This window comes from Nycticebus coucang, chromosome 11 (assembly GCF_027406575.1).
Source record: "Nycticebus coucang isolate mNycCou1 chromosome 11, mNycCou1.pri, whole genome shotgun sequence".
Lineage (NCBI taxonomy): Eukaryota > Metazoa > Chordata > Mammalia > Primates > Lorisidae > Nycticebus > Nycticebus coucang.
In genome coordinates, this window is record NC_069790.1 from 60,849,034 (window position 1) to 60,871,410 (window position 22,377).

At 37.2% G+C, this 22,377-nt stretch overlaps 1 protein-coding gene across 6 annotated transcripts in view; it reads right to left on the minus strand.

The window, feature by feature from the left end:
• The window catches only part of GTPBP10 (GTP binding protein 10), a 52,151-nt gene continuing 29,774 nt past the window's right edge, over window positions 1-22,377 (minus strand). For 2 of the 6 annotated variants that reach the window (XM_053609052.1, XM_053609050.1), the window contains exons 7-11: window positions 21,572-21,679; window positions 20,701-20,778; window positions 7,894-8,017; window positions 5,581-5,820; window positions 1-3,250 (exon numbers count right to left, since the gene is read on the minus strand). In XM_053609052.1, the coding sequence (XP_053465027.1) occupies window positions 3,222-3,250; window positions 5,581-5,820; window positions 7,894-8,017; window positions 20,701-20,778; window positions 21,572-21,679 (579 nt within the window). In that variant the 3' untranslated portion in view covers window positions 1-3,221. Of the gene's footprint in view, window positions 3,251-5,526; window positions 5,821-7,893; window positions 8,018-20,700; window positions 20,779-21,571; window positions 21,680-22,377 lie in introns of those variants that run through there. The other 4 variants (XM_053609046.1, XM_053609051.1, XM_053609048.1 and 1 more) reach the window with 3 other exon arrangements.

Below are 22,377 nucleotides of genomic sequence, written 5' to 3' on the forward strand. Positions count from 1 at the left end.
TAGAGTACTCTTATTTCCCAGGGGCTTTTATTTACTGTGATTGAATTTTGTTTCAAATCCATCCAAAGTCATAAGCTTTTTACTCAGTATCTGCCCTTGATTTAAAATATTCTCAATCTTGCTCAATTTGTACACAATCATACACAAATAAAACTGAAGGCATATTATAGCTTTATAATCATGTTCTTTTTCTTAAGAAAATTGCATCACAGTCTTATTAAAGGCTTTTATACAGAAATAATACCAATCATGTCTGATAACCAAATAAAAAGTGAAGGCACTGATCAGAAAATCATGGTGATTTCAGAAAAGCACATTGGAATATGGGCCACGTACAAAGGAAGCTTTTCCCTTTGCTTTCAACTTTCAATGCACTTAAGAGTTTACAAAATTAATAGCAAAAACCATCTTCCCATATATTGCTCCAAAATTAGTTACAATATAAACTACATATCCTGTTTTTCAAATTCCAAGTATTTCAACAGATGGGATTCAGATAATAACTATGTCTTGCATAGTCTGGTACCTGGGCATCCCAAATAATTTAATTTCTATTATAAACACATTTATAATATATACAAAGGTGCTTACTTCCTTTGAAGTCTTTCAAGTACCCAACTACTGATTAAGCAACTGTCACACTGTGAGAGAAAAAAATTTTAAATATTAATAGAATTGCCTAAAATTAGTGGTTGGTTATGGTCAGAAACAGTAGTTGAAATTGCCTCCAGCTTTTTCATGCTTACAATAGTCAAATAAGGCAATAACCGTATCTGTTACTCCTAAGTTATTCATAGGGACATATTACAACTTTCCAACACCTATATTTTTCTTTCTTTCCTCTCTTTCTCATTTCTATTATCTATTTGCTTTTCCTTTAGCTGGCTAGTGATACCCATGCAAAGCTAAAGAGGTTCCCCTAACACATTATTACCCGTACTTGCCAAGCTCTACTCAGAAAACAGAAACCAAATAAAATACATATGAAATATTTCTTTAAGATGCTTTTCATTAATGTTTAGCTTTGAGGTAAAAATTATAGAATGCTGTCTGCCAACATTTTATGTCAACTGTATTTACCTCACTGGCTCAATTCCTCAGTTATAAGTTTTTATAAGGCAAACTATTTTTTTCTAAATGTCTTTTTATTTTTATTTATTTATTTTTTATTTTTTTATTAAATCATAGCTGCATTCATTAGTGCAATCAAGGGGTACAATGTGCTGGTTTCATATACAATCTGAAATATTTTCATCAAACTGTTTAATATAGCCTTCATGGCATTTTCTTAGTTACTGTATGAAGACATTTGTATTCTGCATTTAGTAAGTTTCGCTTGTACCCATTCTAAGATGCACTGTAGGTGTGGCCCCACCATTTACCCTCCCTCCACCCCAACCCTAAAAGTCTTTTTAAAAAATAAAATTATTTTAGACGCTTGAACAAGTTAGAAAAAAACAAAACCTCATATATACACAACCCAAGCTAAAAATATATGTGACCAGGAAGCAATATCGCACCATGTTTTAAAAAGTTATTATTTGTGATCTGCTCAGCACATTCCTCAGCTTATGAAAATTCTGGATTTGTTTTACTTATCTATTCTGTAAGGAAGGACAGATTTAAACCAAATTTAAGATAGTCTCATGGATTCAAAAATACACATTAAATTCACTATGTGGTCTTTAAATGTTAACCATATTCTTGTGATAAGGTGTCACAAGAATTGTAGGCTTATAATTTGCATTAATGGTAATTTCCACTTTTAAAGCTATCCTTTGTAAGTGTACTTATGCTGTTACTTTGAAACATTTTTAATGCACCTTAATAACACTGTTGATTTCTGGATGAACTTACCTTTGTTAACTAAGTTTTAAATCTGAACTCTGCAAACCCTTTGAAACTGATTTAAAAATGTTTCAAGTGTTTCTGTACGTTTTTTTGCCAAGGAAAAAATCTGTAGCTTTCAGATTTTTATTAACTACTCTAAGGAATCTCTAAAGTCCATCACTGCACAGCAAATAAGCTCTAAGCTAAAAGGAAACACACAACATCACAAGAAAACTAAAAACCTGAAATTAATAAAACTCTGACCTAATTTTTCCTATTATAATTTTCCCTTATTACATAACTAATACCATTTAAAAGAAAACATAAAGTTCATTTTGCCATGATATGGGTACATATCACAAAAAGCATAATAGGTATTCTGGAATTGTTTATTCCTTAGGTCGAATATTTATGGTACAGATCCAACTTCCCAGTACAGTATCAGACAGTATCGATGGGTATAAAACTTGTATTTTATGATGGTAAATCAACCTGTTACAGCAAACTCTGCAAGAACTAGTAGGACTTTGTAAAAATTTGCTATATTCTGGGGGGCGCCTATGGCTCAACAGAGTAGGGTGCCGGCCCCATATGCCGGAGGTGGTGGGTTCAAACTCAGCCCCTGCCAAAAACTGCAAAAAAAAGAAAAATGTTGCTATATACTGCATTTAATACCAGTGTTATTCAGTAATACCTCTAATGATTAAGTATTCTAAAAAGTTTATATTTGAAGAATGCATTTTTAAAGTTAAAAATGAAAAGTCCTAAAGGGCAAAATAAAATGGATCTTAAATATTAAAAGTTATTACTACAAAACAAATCCTAATGTTTTTAAAATTTAACTTTCATAAATGCAAAAGGCACCTGGATTTTTTCCTTTTGTTTAGAATAAAAATCAAAGGTCAAATAAAGGTATATAAAGTACACTTTTAGTGACTAGAAAATACTACTAAGTGGAACATTTTAGTGAATCACCTAATAAAATGCGTCACTTAGTTGGGGCCTGGTTCCCTGGGTATTACTGACAGAGCAAATAGGATAGGCAGTATTCCTCTTAATCCTCAACATACATTTACTGTCCTCTGCCACAGTGCAAAGTAAGATCATGTTGTCAGGAATTCATCTGATTAAACTGTCCTCACAATGATACTTGTTTATATTTAGGAGTTAATATAGCAGAGAAAAAGGAAATGATACTTAAGTAATGAATATAAAACATAATATGAAACATGATCACCATGATCAGTACAAATTCTAAATGCTTTCTCCCACCCTTATTCTTTTGTTGTAAAGTGGAACTGCAACCCTCTGCAGTTTCTGCTACTAAATGTGGGCTCCATGAAGGCAGCAGATCCTCTCTGTTCTCTTCAACACCATCCATGTAATACCCTCTACATTCTTGGCACATGAGACCTGTGCCCTGAAGAAAAAAAATACAGTAAGAGCCAGTCCAAGGACTGGAATAGGAAGCAGGAGTGGGGAATAGAAAATAGAACAAAATAAAAGTGAAATAATACTAGTAAAAAGATGCTCACAAAGAAGAAATTTAAGTCCAGGACAATTCATCATTTTTCTTTAATACTTTACAAAAGTATGAATAGCTATATATAAAGGCTCTGCTAAACATTAAATTCTAGAATAATTTAAAGGTAGCATTGAAGATTTTTTAAAAATTCATTAACTTGCTACTACTTCATAAAAAAATTTAAAAATTTACATGATGAACTCATGTGGGAAAAATATATGCATAAAAATTTCTGTAAGAACAAAGAAGTATTAACAGTGGTTTTCTATGGGAACGACTGGGAGCCCTCATGCAAAAGAAAAAGGAGTTTTATGTTTGGTTATTTTTATAATGAACGTGTAAATTTTATAATGAAACTCCTTTAAAAAACATTCAATTTGTATTTTTGAAATACTTAGGTGGAAATTCAGAAATTGCAATCTCCTATAAATACATTGATGATTGCTAATTTTTACTTATTTATTTTTTATAGAGACATGGTTTAACTTGGCTGCCCAGGCTGGAGGGCGGGGGTGTGATCGCAGCTCACTGTCTTGGCCTCAAGCAAAAGCAACCCTTTCCCGTCAGCCTTCCAAGTAGCTATGACTATATGTATGCGCCACCACACCTGGCTAATTTTTTATTTTTATATTATTTTGTAGAGACGGAATCTTATTATGTTGCTCAGGACAGTCTCCAATTCCTGGCTGGAGCCTCTTCAAGTGTTGGAACTACAGGTGTGAGCAACCATGCCCAACAGGTATTCTTATTTAACATGGGTACTTCCTGTTTATTCTCTCTTTACTAAAATATGAACATGGAAAGTGAAACAGACCAGGACATTAAGAAGATGAAGCATATGGACCAGCCTCCGGTAATGTAGAAAAAAATGCCTAAGAAAAAAAATTTTCAAAAGTTCAAATCACAAACATCTATCTGCTGGTTTCTGTTAAATATCTGCAATCTTTATTATCACCAACCATACATTCAAATTCAGGGTTTTGAGGTTTTCCAAAAAAGAGAGCTATTATATATTTAGTGCAACCAAGAACAGGACAGACTCAGCAACAAACTACCAACTTACCTGCTCATTCTAATAATCAAGGGAATTCTTCCTTACTATTTAAAAAAAATGATCCCAATAGGGACATCATAAATAAAGGAATATCAGAGAATATTACTATAGGTAGATGGATCGTAAACTTGTAAAATGTAATTTTTAGTTCTCAGTTACTTTTCTTTTTGCTATTGATACACTCAACACAAAACAAACTTAAAAAGGTTAGTAATACTAAAAAGTATCCATGAAAAAAGCTTTAAAATTAACACAATCTCAATACTATTTTTATAACTGATATAGAAAAATTGTATATATTGGGCGGTGCCTGTGGCTCAAGGAGTAGGGCGCCGGTCCCATATGCCGGAGGTGGTGGGTTCAAACCCAGCCCCGGGGGCGGCGCCTGTGGCTCAGTCAGTAGGGCGCAGGCCCCATATACCGAGGGTGGCAGGTTCAAGCCCAGCCCCGGCCAAACTGCAACCAAAAAATAGCCGGGTGTTGTGGCGGGCGCCTGTAGTCCCAGCTACTCGGGAGGCTGAGGCAGGAGAATAGCTTAAGCCCAGGAGTTGGAGGTGGCTGTGAGCTGTGTGAGGCCATGGCATTCTACCGAGGGCCATAAAGTGAGACTCTGTCTCTACAAAAAAAAAAAAAAAAACCCAGCCCCGGCCAAAAATCACAAAAAAAAAAAAAAAAAAAAGAGAAAAATTGTATATATTTACGTATACCTTATTTTGAAATATATATACATTATGGAATGGCTCAATTGAGCTAATTAACATATGCATTACCTCATATACTTAGTGTGGTAAGAACACCTAAAATCTACTCTTTACTGATTTGTAAAAAATACAACACATTGTTATTAACTATAGTCAATGCTGCATGATAGATCACTTGAAATCTAAGTGAAATTCTGTATCCTTTAAACAATATCTCCTCATCCCCTGAACCTCTGGTATCCCCTTTTCTACTCTCTGCTTCTAAGAGCTGAATTTTTTAAGATTAGACATGTAAGTGAAACCATGTAGTGTTTGTTTTTCTATGCCTGTCTTTTTTCATTTAACATAATGTCCTCCAGTTTCATCCATGTTGTCACAAAAAACAAGATTTCTTTCTTTTTTAGGGCTAAATAGTATTCCACCAATACTATTTTAAATAGATACAGTTTAGACTTAAACCATATCCATACCAGTAACAATATGCTTTGACAGTGGCTCACTGCAAGATGCCGTAGTAGAAATCTGTAAATTCAGCAACTGTTTCTTATGATATGCATCATTTTCCTGGTTGGCATGCTCATCCAGTGATTTTCTTATGTAATTCTTTAATTCTTCAATTCCTTCTCCAGTAATTGCAGATATAGGGATGATATGTTGGAACTCCATAGTCTTCTCTGGAATCATGTTTTTCCCAAATAAATGCAAAAAATCTGAAAGAACACAAAGCTAAGTTGATTTTCATTGTCTTTGAAAGAAAGTCAAAATTGTGTTAGAGGTTTGGTCTGTGAAGCAAGGAACCACTTAACATTTTTAATTCCTTTTTTCTCCCTTCTCTCTCTAATAAGCTCTCAGAACCTTTCCTTGTTACTAATTGTAAGGTTCTAGATATATGATGGGTACATAGAAAATATTTGTTGGCTGAACATATTTTAAACTAAACTGAGCCTAAGTAGAAGATGAATCACAATAAATTTGAGGGAGTCAATAAAGTGAAGTAACAGATTCTTTGAAAGAAATATTCTGTAAAAGTAAGAACATTATTTATATTTGGCCTCACTATACAGAAAACCTTTAACTTCTCCAAAGTATAGGCTTATCATCACTGATGCTAGGATCTATACTGAAACTGAAAAAAGGAGTAAAGGGAGTTCAAGGGAAAATCATTTCAGATAAGTCCAATCTATCACCCCACAGGGGCTAACAGCTGTTCTATTACTTTTTCCTCCTCCTGACCACCATGGCAATGGGAAGAAAGCACAGCACACTGACTGGATGGGTTAAATGCACTGAAAATGATTGCATGAGACAGCATGGAGCTTGTTTTCTGAAATTCATAAGGCCACCCCAAAAAAGACTAGAGCTAATTCAGGAAACATCACTGAAAGGCCTATATTTTGTTTTATGATAGTCCAGAGAATAGTTACAAAATATTGAGTTACCCTCATTCTGGTACTTCTTCTGAAAATTCCCCTCTCTTCAAGACAAACAAGTAAACAAAATTATGACTTTATAAAGCAAATGACATTAAAGAATGAATTCTAACTATTTAATAATATCTGGGAATACTTATATCTAAAGAGTAATGTATTAACTCCACACAACTCCAACATGTAAATTACACAGGGGAAAGATTTTTGAGAGAAGAGAAAAACTTATGGTGCCATCTCCAAGTCCTAGAGTACACTATAATCTATTTTCCCCAATTGTTATCCTAAGGATAAAAACAAATTAGGCCTACTGAAAAACATGTTAGCCACTTCCTATGCAACCTACTTTCCTTATCTGTGACTATGAAAAATGAAAGCACCATCGCCACAGGATAGAGGGTGCTCTGGAAAGGTCAATATTCAAAACCATGGAGAGTTCTTTTAAGTTCTTTTACACCAAGTGGTCCATCAAGGAAATTGCAGACAAAAAAAAATAAAAAAGGAGATTGTAGACAAATTAATCCTTTTAGAGTTAACAGCTTCTGTTTTCCTATGTCACACATACACAGGAAAACTCAAGTTATTTTTAGAAAACTAATACTCGGAGACCTACAGAGTTAATATTGCAAAGAAGCATACCTCTTTAGAACTATCAGCTGTTTTAATTATAGTGTATAATACTAGGGGAATGAATTTTGTGAAGTATGTTAATTAAAGGAGAAGAATTCACAGGTTCCAAATCTCAGGCATGCACTTTTCAAGGGCCCGATTTAAGTTTACTTCTTCATGAAGGCTAACCTTTTCAATTCAAATTAATCTTTCTTTTGTCTCCTCTTACTTACTGTCCATATCATACATTCTAGAACTTGATAATTATTATTATTTTGGGGGCCAGTCTTGTTCTGTTGCCTTGGCAGGAGTGCAAGTGACATGATCCTAATTCGCTACAGCCTTGAACTCTTGGGCTCAAGTAATTTTCCCACCTGTACATTCCCAGTAGCTGGGACTACAGATATATATCACACCACACTTGGCTGATTTTTAAACTTTCTTTGTAGAGATAAGATTTCCTTGTGCTGCCCAGACTGGTCTCAAATTCCTGGCCTCAAGTAATCTTCCTGCCTTGGCCTCCCAAAGTGCTAAGATTTCAGTTGTGAGCCACCATGCCCAGTCATGAAACTTGATAATTACATTACAATGTTATTTAAATGTTTTATATGGTGTGTGTTCTTTCTTCCAACATACACAATTTTTAAGGGAAAAAAATGTCAGCTTTCTTTCCCACTGATTGTAACACTTCGCATTCTCTGCATGTAGTATTCATTAAACTAGAATTAAATGGATAAATGGATTTACCCTTAGGATTCTGAAGCTGGTCCATCAATGTATGGAATTTATCTTGGGCATCTGGCAAGTCCATTTTATTAACTACCAGGAGGGCAGGTTTTGTCTGAAGTTCCTCTTTGTACAACTCCAACTCCTTTAAATCAAAAGAAAAAAACAAAATAATTTTCTGTATAAATTATCTATTTGCTAATGTCTTTTTTTACTTAATGGCCTGGGCTATTACTGAAATGCAATACCTCCCAATAACCTCAAAACAAAGGAAACTCAGAAAATGTTTCTTTTTAGGTCATGTGTTAGTATATTTTAGCTTATTATGACATCTAGAGACCTGTGATTTTGTATCCAGAGCCAAATACAGGTATCTGAACTTTACACAGATAAAATTCAGAAGTCAATAGTAACAATTTAATATGTTACACCTGTAGTATTCCTAGAAAAAGTAAATGTAATGAAGAGTTAATCTTTGTGACCTTGAATAAGGCAATAGTTTTTTAGATAATACACAAAAATTACAAGCAAAAGAACGAATGGAATTTAATCAAAATTAAAAATATGGGGTTTTGCTATTGAGTTTTTTCAGTTCCTTAACCACTATATTAACCACTATATATACATGCTCTATACATATTTTCTCCTATTATATAGGTTGTCTCTTCACTCTGTTGACTGCTGCCTTTTGTGCAGAAGCCCATTTGTCTTACTTTACTTTTGTTGCCTATGCTTATTTTTTTTTTTTTGCAGTTTTTGGCCAGGGCCGGGTTTGAACCTGCCACCTCTGGCATATGGGGCCAATGCCCTACTCCTTTGAGCCAAAGGCGCTGCCCTGTTGCCTATGCTTTTGAGATTATATCCAAAAAACCACTGCCCAGACCAACATCAAGAACCTTTTCCTCTATGTTTCCTTCTAGTAGTTTTATATTTTCAAGCCTTATGTTTAAGTTTTTAATCCTTTTGAGTTCAATTTTTTATATGGGATGGAGGATAAGGGTTAAATTTCATTCTTTTGCACATGGACATCCAGTTTTCCCAACCATTTTGAAGAAACTGTATTTTCCCCATTATGCTTTCTTAGCAACTTTTTAAAAGATTAATTGTGATTTATTTTTTGTGTTTATTTGTACTATTTTGTTCTGTTGGTCTATATGTCTGTTTTTATGCCAGAACCATGCTGTTTTGATTACTACAGCTTTCAGTAGGTCTCCAAATCAAGAGCTATAAGGCCCTCGGCTTTCTTCTTTTTGCCCAAGACTGCTTTGGCTAGTTAAGGTTTTTAGTGGTTCCATACAAATTTTAGGATTATTTTTCTATTTCTGTGAAAAATATCATTGGAATTTTGGTAGAAATTGTGCTGAATCTGTACGTTGTTTTGGGTAGTCTGAGTCCAATCAAAAAACAGCCAAAAGCATGAATAAATGTATCTCAAAAGAAGGTAAAACAAATAAATGGCCAACAGGCATATGAAAAAATGCTCAATATCATTATCATCAGGGAAATGCAAATAAGAACAATAAAATATCTCACACCTATCAAAAAGAAAAAAGATAAGTACTAGAGAGGATATGGAGAAAAAAGAATCCTTGAATACTGTTGGTAGAAATGTAAATTAGTAGAGCCATTATAGAAAATAGTATGAAGGTTCCTCAAAAAATTAACAATAGAACTACCATATAATCCACCAATTTCTCTGGGTATGCATCCAAAGGAAATGAAATCAGTGTGTCAAAAAGGTTGCTGTGCTCTCATGTTCACTGATAGCCAAGAGATGAAATCAATCTAAGTGTTCACTGATGGATGGAAAGATAGAGAAAATGTGATATGTGGGTCACTATAATAAAGTTTTGAGACAGACTGTGCTATGGCCCATTAATTTACTTCCAGAAATACAGTCAAAAGCATCCTTTCTGATTCACCTGTGCAGCTTATTGGTGTAGCTGGGACAACTTCATTTATTTCCACCTGAACAAATTTTACATTGATTTTTGTGTATCTCAAAACTTTCATAAAGACTCACACATTAATACACATATAACATAATACTATTAAGCCTATACAAAGGACCACAGCAGCTGCTACAGAAAGGAGAGGGGAGACAGTTTAGAGGGAACCTTCAGGTCTAGGCTTGGGACCCAAGCAACTGCCAAGTAACCTCACCTTGCCTTAAGAATGATCCACAACAACCACAGAGCTTAATGGCTGTAAAGTACTAGAAATGAAAAAGCAGGGGAGGAGACAAGATGGCTGACTGAAGCCAGCTTTCCACAAAGGCTCAAGTCCAGTAGAAGAGTTAAAGGACAAAAATTCAGCAAGTAACCTGGTGGATTTGAGCTGCACTAAGAGAGAAGGTTGAAGAACACACATCAACCCCGCTGAGGTGAGCTGCAACTACAAGGATACAAACAAAAGCTACAAAATCCATCACCAAGGGGACGAGAGTGCCCTCCCCCATGAGAACGGCTCAGAGTGCCCCACAAACAATCAGGCAGAGTTCAAAGGTTCTCCCACTACACTCCATGGGAGAGACCCTCTAAAAACTGGACCTGTCTCCCCTACTAGGGTGCCACGGCATCCTCCTGCCAGGCATAAAACTGTATAAACTGTATATAGTCTCTACCTGGAATTCTGAGCTCCCAGCGCTCCCCTTAACTCACACTGAGGTCTGGGGCCAGTCCTGGTCGGCGGAGAGGGGACCGCACCAGTGTGGCAGTTCCCTGAGGCACAGTGCAACAGCCATCTTTTGGTGACAATACGGCCAGGCATAAAACTGTAAAGCTGTGTGTGTTCTCTGCCCGCAGCCCCAGACTCCCAGTGCTCCCCCCACTCCCCTCTGCTCTGACTAAAAGGTCTGGAGGCCTGTCCCCCAGGGGTCCAGACTCTTGGGCGACTGCTCGAGGGGTGTAGACAGTGGTGGGCTGCAGCCGGTAGGTGCAGACTCTGGGGTACAGGAGCGAGCGGAGAGAGGACGGTTGGCCGGAAGGGAGCTACACCGGAGCAGCAGTTGCCTGAGCCATAAAACAGCAGCCCTCTTTTGCTAGCAATACGGCTTACTACGGAATATTCTGAAGCCACACCTCCTGTCTCCCTGGGCAACCAGAGACTCTGAGTATAGGATTTGCCTGAGGCTACTCCAACTTGCAAACTGGGGAAACTCCCAGGGCGGGGCTGACCCAGAGGTCCCCTTTACTAAACCTAAGACGCACCTGGCCCTCAGGGGATCGTCAGCCTATAGACAATACAAGAGCAAAGACAAGGTGATATGGAACTAAAGTCAGCTTTTCTTCCCCAGGGGAACCGCAGAGTTGTGTTGTTCTGTTCTGTTCTGTCGTAACATTAATCAGGGGCAAGACTGGACCTGAGTGAAAACCCCCCAAACTTCATCGAGCGCCAGAGGTTGTCAGGCCTCACCTCCTCCTGCTAGAGAGAGGCAGAGAGCAGCGGCCTGGCAGACTTCCTTGTGATTCAGGCAAGTGCAGACTCTTGGAGTACCGATTCACTACAGGCAACTGGGTCAGCCAACTGCAGGGCTATCAGTGACTGGGTATGACAGCAGGGCAAGGTGCGGAAGGAGGCATCAACCTTCCCAGACTGATCCATTGGCTGGGTGGCTCCTCCTGACTCCACACAGCACTGGAGCAAGCCACACCAGAGTAGTCACCAGACCCCTGTGATCCAGTTCCCAGAGACCTCTTAAACTCTCACCAGAGACAGGTGCAGACTGAGACAACTGATTTGGACTTTTTGAACTGAACTAATCGCCTGAGGACAAATCAGGTGGTGCCCTGGGTGCACGGTGGTAGGAAGGTTTGATTTTTCTTTTCCAATTGTTTGCCAGTGGGTGGTGGGGTGACTTAATTGCTGATATTTCTCCACAGCTAAGACTTCTATCCAGAGTATCTGTTTCACTAGGGTGGAACAGAAACCAGCTGAAAACAAAACAGAACCACTTAGCCCCACCATGCCAGACAGGGCCCCAGTTTCTCAGGCCACAATACTGTACAGGTCCTCAACAAAGCCCCAGGGGAAAAAATCAGAGGGAGTAAAAAAAAACCACGGGGTGGAATCAGCAGAAAAACTCTGGTAACATGAATAACCAGAATAGATCAACCCCCCCCCAAGGAAAGATATGGCAGATGCAATTGAAGATCCCGTTCATCAACAACTGGCTGAGATGTCAGAAATCGAATTCAGAATTTGGATTGCAGACAAGATTAACAAAGTGGAATTAGGAATTCGGAATTAGGAATTCGAGGAGAAATTCAAAAGTTGTCTCAAGAATTTAACAAATTTAAAGACAAAACCACCAAAGACTTAGACACACTGAAGCAAGAATTTGCAGCCCTCAAAGATATGAAAAATACAGTAGAATCCCTCAGCAACAGAATGGAGCAAGCAGAAGAAAGGATTTCTGACATCGAAGATAAAGCCTTTGAACGCTCCCAAACTCTCAAAGAGGAAGAGAAATAGAGAGCAAAAACGGATCACTCTCTCAGAGAGCTCAAGGATAATTTGAAGAAGGCGAATATCCGAATCATAGGAGTTCCAGAAACAGATGAAGTGGCCTCGCTGGGCACAGAGGCCCTTCTGCATGAAATTATGAAAGAGAATTTTCCAGACATGCCTAGAGATTCTGAAATTCAGATAGCAGACAACTTCAGAACCCCAGCATGACTCAACCCCAATAAGACATCCCCCAGGCATATCATAATCAACTTCACTAAAGTTAATATAAAGGAGAAAATCCTCAAAGCTGCCAGGAGAAAGAAAACCATTACCTTCAAAGGGAAGAATATTAGAATGACTGAAGATCTCTCTGCTCAAACTTTTCAAGCCAGAAGAGGGTGGTCACCGACTTTTAATCTCCTAAAGCAAAATAACTTTCAACTCCGGATCTTGTATCCAGCTAAACTGAGTTTCATTTATGATGGAGAAATTAAATACTTTAATGACATTCATATGTTGAAGAAATTTGCCATAACCAAACCAGCTCTTCAAGATATTCTCAGACCTATCCTCCATAATGACCAACCCAATCCTATACTACAAAAGTAAACTCGCTCAGAAACTTCAGATCAAACTCCAATTTCCACACTGGCGAAAGGATTAAAAATGCCCACTGGACTTTTGAAAAACTCAATACCCAAAACTTCACCAGCTTTATCAATATTCTTCATTAATGTGAACGGCTTAAACTGTCCTCTAAAGAGGCATAGGTTAGTTGACTGGATACAAAAACTCAGGCCAGATATCTGTTGCATACAAGAGTCACATCTTAACTTAAAAGACAAATACAGACTCAGGGTGAAAGGATGGTCATCCATATTTCAGGCAAATGGTAATCAGAAAAAAGCAGGTGTTGCAATTTTATTTGCAGATACAATAGGCTTTAAACCAACAAAAGTAAGGAAGGACAAGAATGGTCACTTCATATTTGTTAAGGGTAATACTCAATATGATGAGATCTCAATTATTAATATCTATGCACCCAACCAGAATGCACCTCAATTTATAAGAGAAACTCTAACAGACATGAGCAACTTGATTTCCTCCAGCTCCATAATAGTTGGAGATTTCAACAATCCTTTGGCAGTGTTGGATCGATCCTCCAACAGAAAGCTGAGCAAAGAAATCTTAGATTTAAACCTAATCATCCAACATTTGGATTTAGCAGACATCTACAGAACATTTCATCCCAACAAAACTGAATACACATACTTCTCATCAGCCCACGGAACTTACTCCAAAATTGACCACATCTTAGGTCACAAGTCTAACCTCAGTAAATTTAAAGGAATAGAAATTATTCCATGCATCTTCTCGGACCACCATGGAATAAAACTTGAGCTGAGTAACAACAGGAATCTGCATACTCATACAAAAACATGGAAGTTAAATAACCTTATGCTGAATGATAGCTGGGTCAGAGATGAGATTAAGAAAGAAATAGCCAACTTTTTCGAACAAAACAACAATGAAGACATGAACTATCACAACCTCTGGGACACCGCAAAGGCAGTTCTAAGAGGGAAATTTATAGCACTGCAAGCCTTCCTCAAGAGTTTACGGAAAGACAGGAAGTTAACAACTTAATGGGACATCTCAAGCAACTGGAAAAGGAAGAACATTCCAACCCAAAACCCAGTAGAAGAAAAGAAACAACCAAAATTAGAGCAGAATTAAATGAAATTGAAAACAAAAGAATAATACAACAGATCAATAAATCAAAAAGCTGGTTTTTCAAAAAGGTCAATAAAATAGATAAACCTTTGGCCAACCTAATCATGAAAAAAGGAGTAAAATCTCTAATCTCGTCAATCAAAAACAACAAAGACGAAATAACAACAGACTCCTCAGAAATCCAAAAAATCCTTAATGAATATTACAAGAAACTGTATTCTCAGAAATATGAAAATATGAAGGAAACTGACCGATAATTGGAAGCACGTCACATTCCAAGACTTAGCCAGAATCAAGTGCAAATATTGAACAGGCCCATATCAAGTTCGGAAATAGCATCAACCATACAAAACCTCCCTAAAAAGAAAAGCTCGGGACCAGACGGTTTCACGTCAGAATTCTACCAAACTTTTTTTTTTTTTTTGTAGAGACAGAGTCTCACTTTATGGCCCTCGGTAGAGTGCCGTGGCCTCACACAGCTCACAGCAACCTCCAACTCCTGGGCTTAAGTGATTCTCTTGCCTCAGCCTCCCAAGTAGCTGGGACTACAGGCACCCGCCACAATGCCCGGCTATTTTTTGGTTGCAGTTTGGCCGGGGCCGGGTTTGAACCCGCCACCCTCGGTATATGGGGCCGGCGCCTTACCGACTGAGCAACAGGCGCCGCCCCAGAATTCTACCAAACTTTTAAAGAGGAATTAGTACCTATATTACTCAACCTGTTCCAAAAGGTAGAAAAAGAAGAAACACTACCTAACACGTTCTATGAAGCAAACATCACCCTGATCCCCAAACCAGGAAAAGACCCAACAAGAAAAAAAAATTATAGACCAATATCACTAATGCATATAGATGCAAAAATATTCAACAAGATCCTAACAAACAGAATCCAGCAACACATCAAACAAATTATACATCATGACCAAGTCGGTTTTATACCAGTGTCTCAAGGCTGGTTCAATATACGTAAATCTATAAATGTAATCCAGCACATAAACAAATTAAAAAACAAAGACCATATGATTCTCTCAATCGATGCAGAAAAAGCTTTTGATAATATCCAGCATCCTTTCATGATCAGAACAGTTAAGAAAATCGGTATAGAAGGTACATTTCTTAAACTGATATAGAGACCATCTACAGCAAACCCACAGCCAATATCATATTGAATGGAGTTAAATTGGAATCATTTCCACTCAGATCAGGAACCAGACGAGGTTGTCCATTGTCTCCACTGCTTTTTAACATTGTAATGGAAGTTTTAGCCACTGCAATTAGGGAAGAAAAGGCGATCAAGGGTATCCATATAGGGTCAGAAGAGATCAAACTTTCACTCTTTGCAGATGATATGACTGTATATCTGGAAAACACTAGGGACTCTACTACAAAACTCTTAGAAGTGATCAAGGAATACAGCAGCATCTCAGGTTACAAAATCAACATTCATAAATTGGTAGCCTTTATATATACCAACAATAGTCAAGTTGAACAAACAGTTAAGGACACTATCCCATTCACAGTAGTGCCAAAGAAGATGAAATATTTGGGAATTTATCTAACAAAGGACGTGAAAGATCTCTATAAAGCGAACTATGAAACTCTAAGAAAAGAAATAGCTAAAAATATTAACAAATGGAAAAACATACCATGCACATGGCTGGGAAGAATCAACATTGTTAAAATGTCCATACTACCCAAAGCAATATATAATTTCAATGCAATCCCTATTAAAGCTCCACTGTCATACTTTAAAGATCTTGAAAAAACAATACTTCGTTTTATATGGAATCAGAAAAAACCTCGAATAGCCAAGACATTACTCAGAAATAAAAACAAAGCAGGAGGAATTATGCTACCAGACCTCAGACTATACTACAAATCAATAGTGATCAAAACAGCATGGTATTGGCACAAAAACAGAGAAGTAGATGTCTGGAACAGAATAGAGAACCAAAAGATGAATCCAGCTACTTACCGTTATTTAATCTTTGACAAGCCAATTAAAAACATTCAGTGGGGAAAAGATTCCCTATTTAACAAACGGTGCTGGGTGAACTGGCTGGCAACCTGTAGAAGATTGAAACTGGACCCACACCTTTCACTGTTAACTAAGATAGACTCTCACTGGATTAAAGATTTAAACTTAAGACATGAAACTATAAAAATACTAGAGGAGAGTGCAGGGAAAACCCTTGAAGAAATCGGTCTGGGCGAGTATTTTATGAGGAGGAACCCCCAAGCAATTCAAGCAGCTTCAAAAATATACTACTGGACCTGATCAAACTAAAAAGCTTCAGCAAAGTCAAGAACACAGTAAGTAAAGCAAGCAAACAGCCCTCAGAATGGGAGAAGATATTTGCAGGTTATGTCTCCAACAAAGGTTTAATAACCAGAATCCACAGAGAACTCAAATGCATTAGCAAGAATAGGACAAGGGATCCCATCACAGGCTGGGCAAGGGATTTGAAGAGAAACTTCTCTGAGGAAGACAGGCGCGCGGCCTTCAGACATATGAAAAAATGCTCATCATCTTTAATCATCAGAGAAATGCAAATCAAAACTACTTTGAGATATCATCTAACTCCAGTGAGACTAGCCTATATCATAAAATCCCAAGACCAGAGATGTTGGCGCAGATGTGGAGAAAAGGGAACACTTTTGCACTGCTGGTGGGAATGCAAATTAATACATTCCTTTTGGAAAGAGATATGGAGAATACTTAGAGATCTAAAAATAGATCTGCCATTCAATCCTATAATCCCTCTACTGGGCATATACCCAGAAGACAAAAAATCACATTATAACAAAGATATTTGTACCAGAATGTTTACTGCAGCCCAATTCATAATTGCTAAGTCATGGAAGAAGCCCAAGTGCTCATCGATCCACGAATGGATTAATAAATTGTGGTATATGTACACCATGGAATATTATGCAGCCTTAAAGGAAGATGGAGACTTTACCTCTTTCATGTTTACATGGATGGAACTGGAACATATTCTTCTTAGTAAAGTATCTCAAGAATGGAAGAAAAAGTAACCAATGTACTCAGCCCTACTATGAAACTAATTTAGGGTTTTCACATGAAAGTTATAACCCAGTTACAACCTAAGAATAGGGGGAAGAGGGAAAGGGAAGGGAGGGAGGGAGGAGGTGGGTAGAGTGAAGGTGATTGGTGGGATTACACCAGCGGTGCATCTTACAAGGGTATATGTGAAACTTGGTAAATGGTCTTTGAAGCTAGTGAATGATGCCCCATGAATATATCAATGTACACAGCTATGATTTAATAAAAAAAAAAAAAAGCCTATACAAAGAAGAAGACCTTGTCATTTATGATAACATGGATAAACCCAGAGGACATTAAGCTAAATGAAATGAGCCAAGCACAGAAAAAAAAATATTCGGTGATTTTATTATTTTGAGGAATCTAAAAAAGTTGAACTCAGCCGGGTACGGTGGCTCACGCCTGTAACCCTAGCACTCTGGAGGCCGAGGGTGGATTGCTTGAGCTCATGAGTTCAAGGCCAGCCTGAGCAAAAAAGTAAGACCCGGTCTTTACTAAAAACAGGAAAGCTGAGGCAAGAGGATCGCTTGAGCCCAAGAGTTGGAGGTTGCTGTGAGCTATGATGCCACAGCACTCTACCCAAGCTGTCTCAAAAATAAATAAATAAATAAAGTTGAATTCAGATAAGCAGAGAGAATGGTAGTTGCCAGAGACCTGGAGAAGGAGAGATGACAGAGTACTGGTCAATGGAAACAAAGTTTTAGTTAGGATGCATAAGTTCTGGAAATCTATGTTATTGTACAGTGTATTAAAATTTGCTGAGAGAGTAGCTAACTTAAATCTTCTCATCACAAAAAAATAAAGTGATGAACATGTTAATTAGTTTGATTTAATCATCTCATAATACATACATACATATATAAAAACATCATTTGTACACTTTAAATATATACAATTTTTTTCTTTCTTTTTTTATTAAATCATAGCTGTGTACATTAATGCAATCATGGGGTACAATGTGCTGGTTTTATATGCAATTTGAAATATTTTCATAAAACTGGTTAACATAGCCTTCACAGCATTTTCTTCTTAGTTATTGTATTAAGACATTCATATTCTACATTTAGTAAATTTAACATGTACCCTTGTAAGATGCACCATAGGTGTGGTCCCACCAATTACCCTCCTTCCACCCATCTTCCCACTTTTTTTTTTTTAAACTACCATTCTTAGTTGGTTTTAAATAAATTACTCTAGGGTCTATATTGGTATTAGATTAAAACTGTCTTCCTGTTTAGATTACCAGGGCCAAAATTTAACAAAAACATAGACCAGATATGTGACCCTTAGGGGAACCTCTGGGTATCCATGGAAGACTGATTAAGGCAGATTGATCAGTCATAATGCTGCTTGCAGTCTACTGATTAGTTTTTCTATTGCCCTAACCTGATTTAATTCTTTTTTTTTTTACACTGATTACATTTATTAGGTAAAGTCCTTCTTGCAATCATGTCTTGCCTCCAGAAGGTGTGGCACACACCAAGGCCCCACTCCCCTCCCTCCTTCCCTCTCTCTGAATATATACAATTTTTATCTGTTAGTGAAAATTAATAAGCTTTTATACCTTAATAAAACTGAGAAAACAGCAAGACACGATTGCAAGAGGGACTTTGACTAATAAATGCAATGGTACTCTTAAAGAACCCCCAACAATAAAAACAAAAACAAAAACGAGAAAACAATAAAAGTTTTGTGCCTCAAAGGATACCACAAAGTGAAAAGACAAGTCACAGAAGAAAATATTGTTGAATCACATTATCTGATAAGGGACTTACCTCCAAAAAATACAAAAAGCTCTTACAACTCTATGAAGACAAATAACAATTAAAAAATAGGCAAAGGGGTGCGGCACCCGTAGCACAGTGGTTACAGCGCTGGTTATGGCATCAGCCACATGCACCGAGGCTGGTGGGTTTGAGCCGGGCCCGGGTCAGCTAAACAACAGTGACAACTTCAACAAGAAAATAGCCAGGTGCTGGGAGGCTGAGGCAAGAGAATCGCATAAGCCCAAGAGTTGGAGGTTGCTATGAGCTGTGACGCCACAGCATTCTACCGAGGGCGACATAGTGAGACTCTGTCTAAAGAAAAGGCAAAGAATCTGAACAAATATTTCTCCAAAGACCTACAAATGGCTAATAAGCACATGAAAAGATGGTCAGCATCATTAATTCTAAGAGAAATGCAAATAAAAACTAAATGGTAATTGCACTCCCACTAGGATGAGTAAAACGAAAACAACAGATGACTGTTGGCATGCATATGGAAAAACTGGAATATTTAACCGTTGCTGGAAGGATTGTAAAATGGTGCAGTGGTACAGCCAATTTGGAACAGTCTGGCAGTTGCTCAAAATATTAAACAAAGATCCAGCACTTCTACTCCTAGGTGCATAAATGTTCGCAGGATTATTCATTATAGACAAAATGTGACAAATAAAACAGCATCTACAAGTCCTGGAAATCAGCAACACCGTGAGTGGGAAATCAGACAGCTAAAATGCAGCATGTGCGCTTGTGGGAAGGACTACCAGGCAAGGGCCAAACTTGCCAGGCCTGATACACCATGTCCAGGTTAGACTATAACCTAATAACAATGGGGACCATCAAAATGTTTTTAGCGGGGAACAAATATCATCTTGGTTCTTTTACAAAGATCCCTCCAGATGCCATATAAAAAAAAAAGACTAGAGAAAAGCAAGAATCGAAACAGAAGACCAGGATGAGATTCAACATTCCAGTGAAAGAGGATGATGACTGCAACAGTTTGGAATAAGACAAGTAGATGGATTTCAGAGAAATTCAGGATATAAAACTGACAGGGCTTAATGTAGATGGTCAGAATAAAAACTTAAGACCACCACCCAGGTTTCTGGCTTACACATTCAGTAAAGTTCTGGGGGTGACTGAGGAGTTAAAAAAAAAAAAAAAGAGTTCAGTTTTACACATATTAAGTTTGAGTGGCTAAAATGGGCATCTGGTTTAAGCACAACTAAAAGAACTGGGTATCAGATGCAGCTTTGGCAGCCATGGGGGTATTTCCGTGACTGAAGCCAATAGGAATGGGTAAGACTGCACAATAGGTCTAGGACAGAACTTTGCATAATGTTACTTCAAAGATGAGCAGAAAGGACGGTGCCTGTGGCTCAAAGGAGTAGGGTGCTGGCCCCATATTCCAGAGGTTGCGGGTTCAAACCCAGCTCCGGCCAAAAACTGCAAAAAAAAAAAAAAAAAAAAAAGATGAGCAAAAAAGAACCTGACAAGTAGAAATAAAACCAGGAGGTTATAGTTCATTGAGCTAAGACTGAGAATGTTTTAAGAAGAAAATAGATGTGTCAAAGCTGAAGCAAGATAAAGTCTGAGAAGTAAATAATAGGTACTTGGAAGTCCAAGGAGGGTTTTATCTGTTCCAATATTTTCAGAAGCAGGTGAAAACTGAAGAACTGGAGACAAGTTTAAATAATTCTTTAAATGATATTCAAAGCATTACAAAGGAGGAGTACTATACTAACTGTATAATTATACACTGTACTATATGCCTACATATTAGACTAGATACAGACTACTACAACAGAAAACTTACTTTTGTAAGCAGTAGTATAGTTTCAAAAGCAGTTCTGTATTGAGTTTTGGAAGAAAGCTGAAATCCACAAATGTCAACCTAAAAAAGTGGGAAAGAGATAGTCTTTAACTTAAGAACAACTCTATTTTTTTATGTCTTGAAATATTTCGGTCACTCAAGCTAAAAATAATTTCTCAGTCTATACGTGTAACTTAGTAATTCAAAACAAGTACCAGAAATTGAGTTATCATGGTAACTGTAATTATTCTGGTAAAATAAGTCACTAATAAAATGAAAAAACTGGTAGATAAGAAAGTTTATGCCAACTGCAGACAAATCTCACCTGTACTTCTGGCATCATCAATGAAATATGAAAGAAGCACCAAATAATAGAGTAGTATGGTACAAATCCTTGGAAATCAAGTCTTTTTTTTTTTTTTTTTTTTGAGACACAGTCTCACTATGTTGCCTTCGGTAGAGTGCCGTGACGTCACTGCTCAGAGCAACCTCCAACTCTTGGGCTTAAGTGATTCTCTTGCCTCAGCCTCCCAAGTAGCTGGGACTACAGGTGCCTGCCACAATACCCAGCTATTTTGTTGTTGTTGTTGTCACTGTTTAGCAGGCCTGGGCTGGGTTTGAACCTGTCAACCCCAGTGAATGGTGGCTGGGACAGTAACCACTGAGCTATGGGCACCAAGCCAGGAATCAAGTCTTGACAAATACGGCCAAACTTATATCTGATAGAGTAAACAATATCACTTCTATACCCATATTATACTTAGCAGAGTAACAAAAACTACTACTTTAAGTCTTATTAAAATTTTCTAGGAAAACTCAACTCATTAACGTTCACATTCATTTGAACAGCAACTTGGAATGTATTATGACTTACAACAAAAAGAAGTTGTCTAGTTCTTTCTATGTGCTTCAGGAATTTGTGGCCCATTCCTCTGTTCATATGTGCTCCTTCTATTAAACCTGGAAGGTCAGCTACTGATACCTAATACAAAGTTAAATGGTTTGACGAAAAAGAAAAATATATGAAAACTTACATACAAAAATTTCCATATTTCAAATATAAACAGTTTTTAATTTAAGATTACCACTGCATCTTTGAAAAGCCAAGATAGCTTTATAAAAAATAATAGTATTAATAATAGTATTAAAATCCTTCATCATCAGATATTAAAGTCCCATTTTTACTTATTAATCTAACGGTCTAGAAATAGAGGGATTAATTTAGTATTTACTAATCACATAACCTTATAACTTCATGAACTGTATTGTTCAACATGAAGTTTTCATAAAATTTCAACTTTTACAACTTTTACAGAATTTGTAGAAGTCTATAAGGATATTAAGTTCAGCAAACATTTACTTCGTATGGCTCCATACTTTTAAATTCAATTTGTAACTGTTGATTTGGCACCACTGTTCCCTTTTTGTTCATAAGATACTAGCAGGATTATCAGCTATTCTTACAACATGAAAAACACAGTGTTCCTATACTCCTTTCGGAGATAAGAATTATTAACCATCATTCTACACTTGTGCTTTTCAACCTTCACTGTACATAATAATCACCTAGAAACTACAGATGCCTAGGCCCTATCCCCAAGAGGTTTCGTTTCAAATCTCTGGGGCCCAGTCATCATTTATCATTGTTGTTCTTAGACCACCCAGATAAACTTGGAGCTG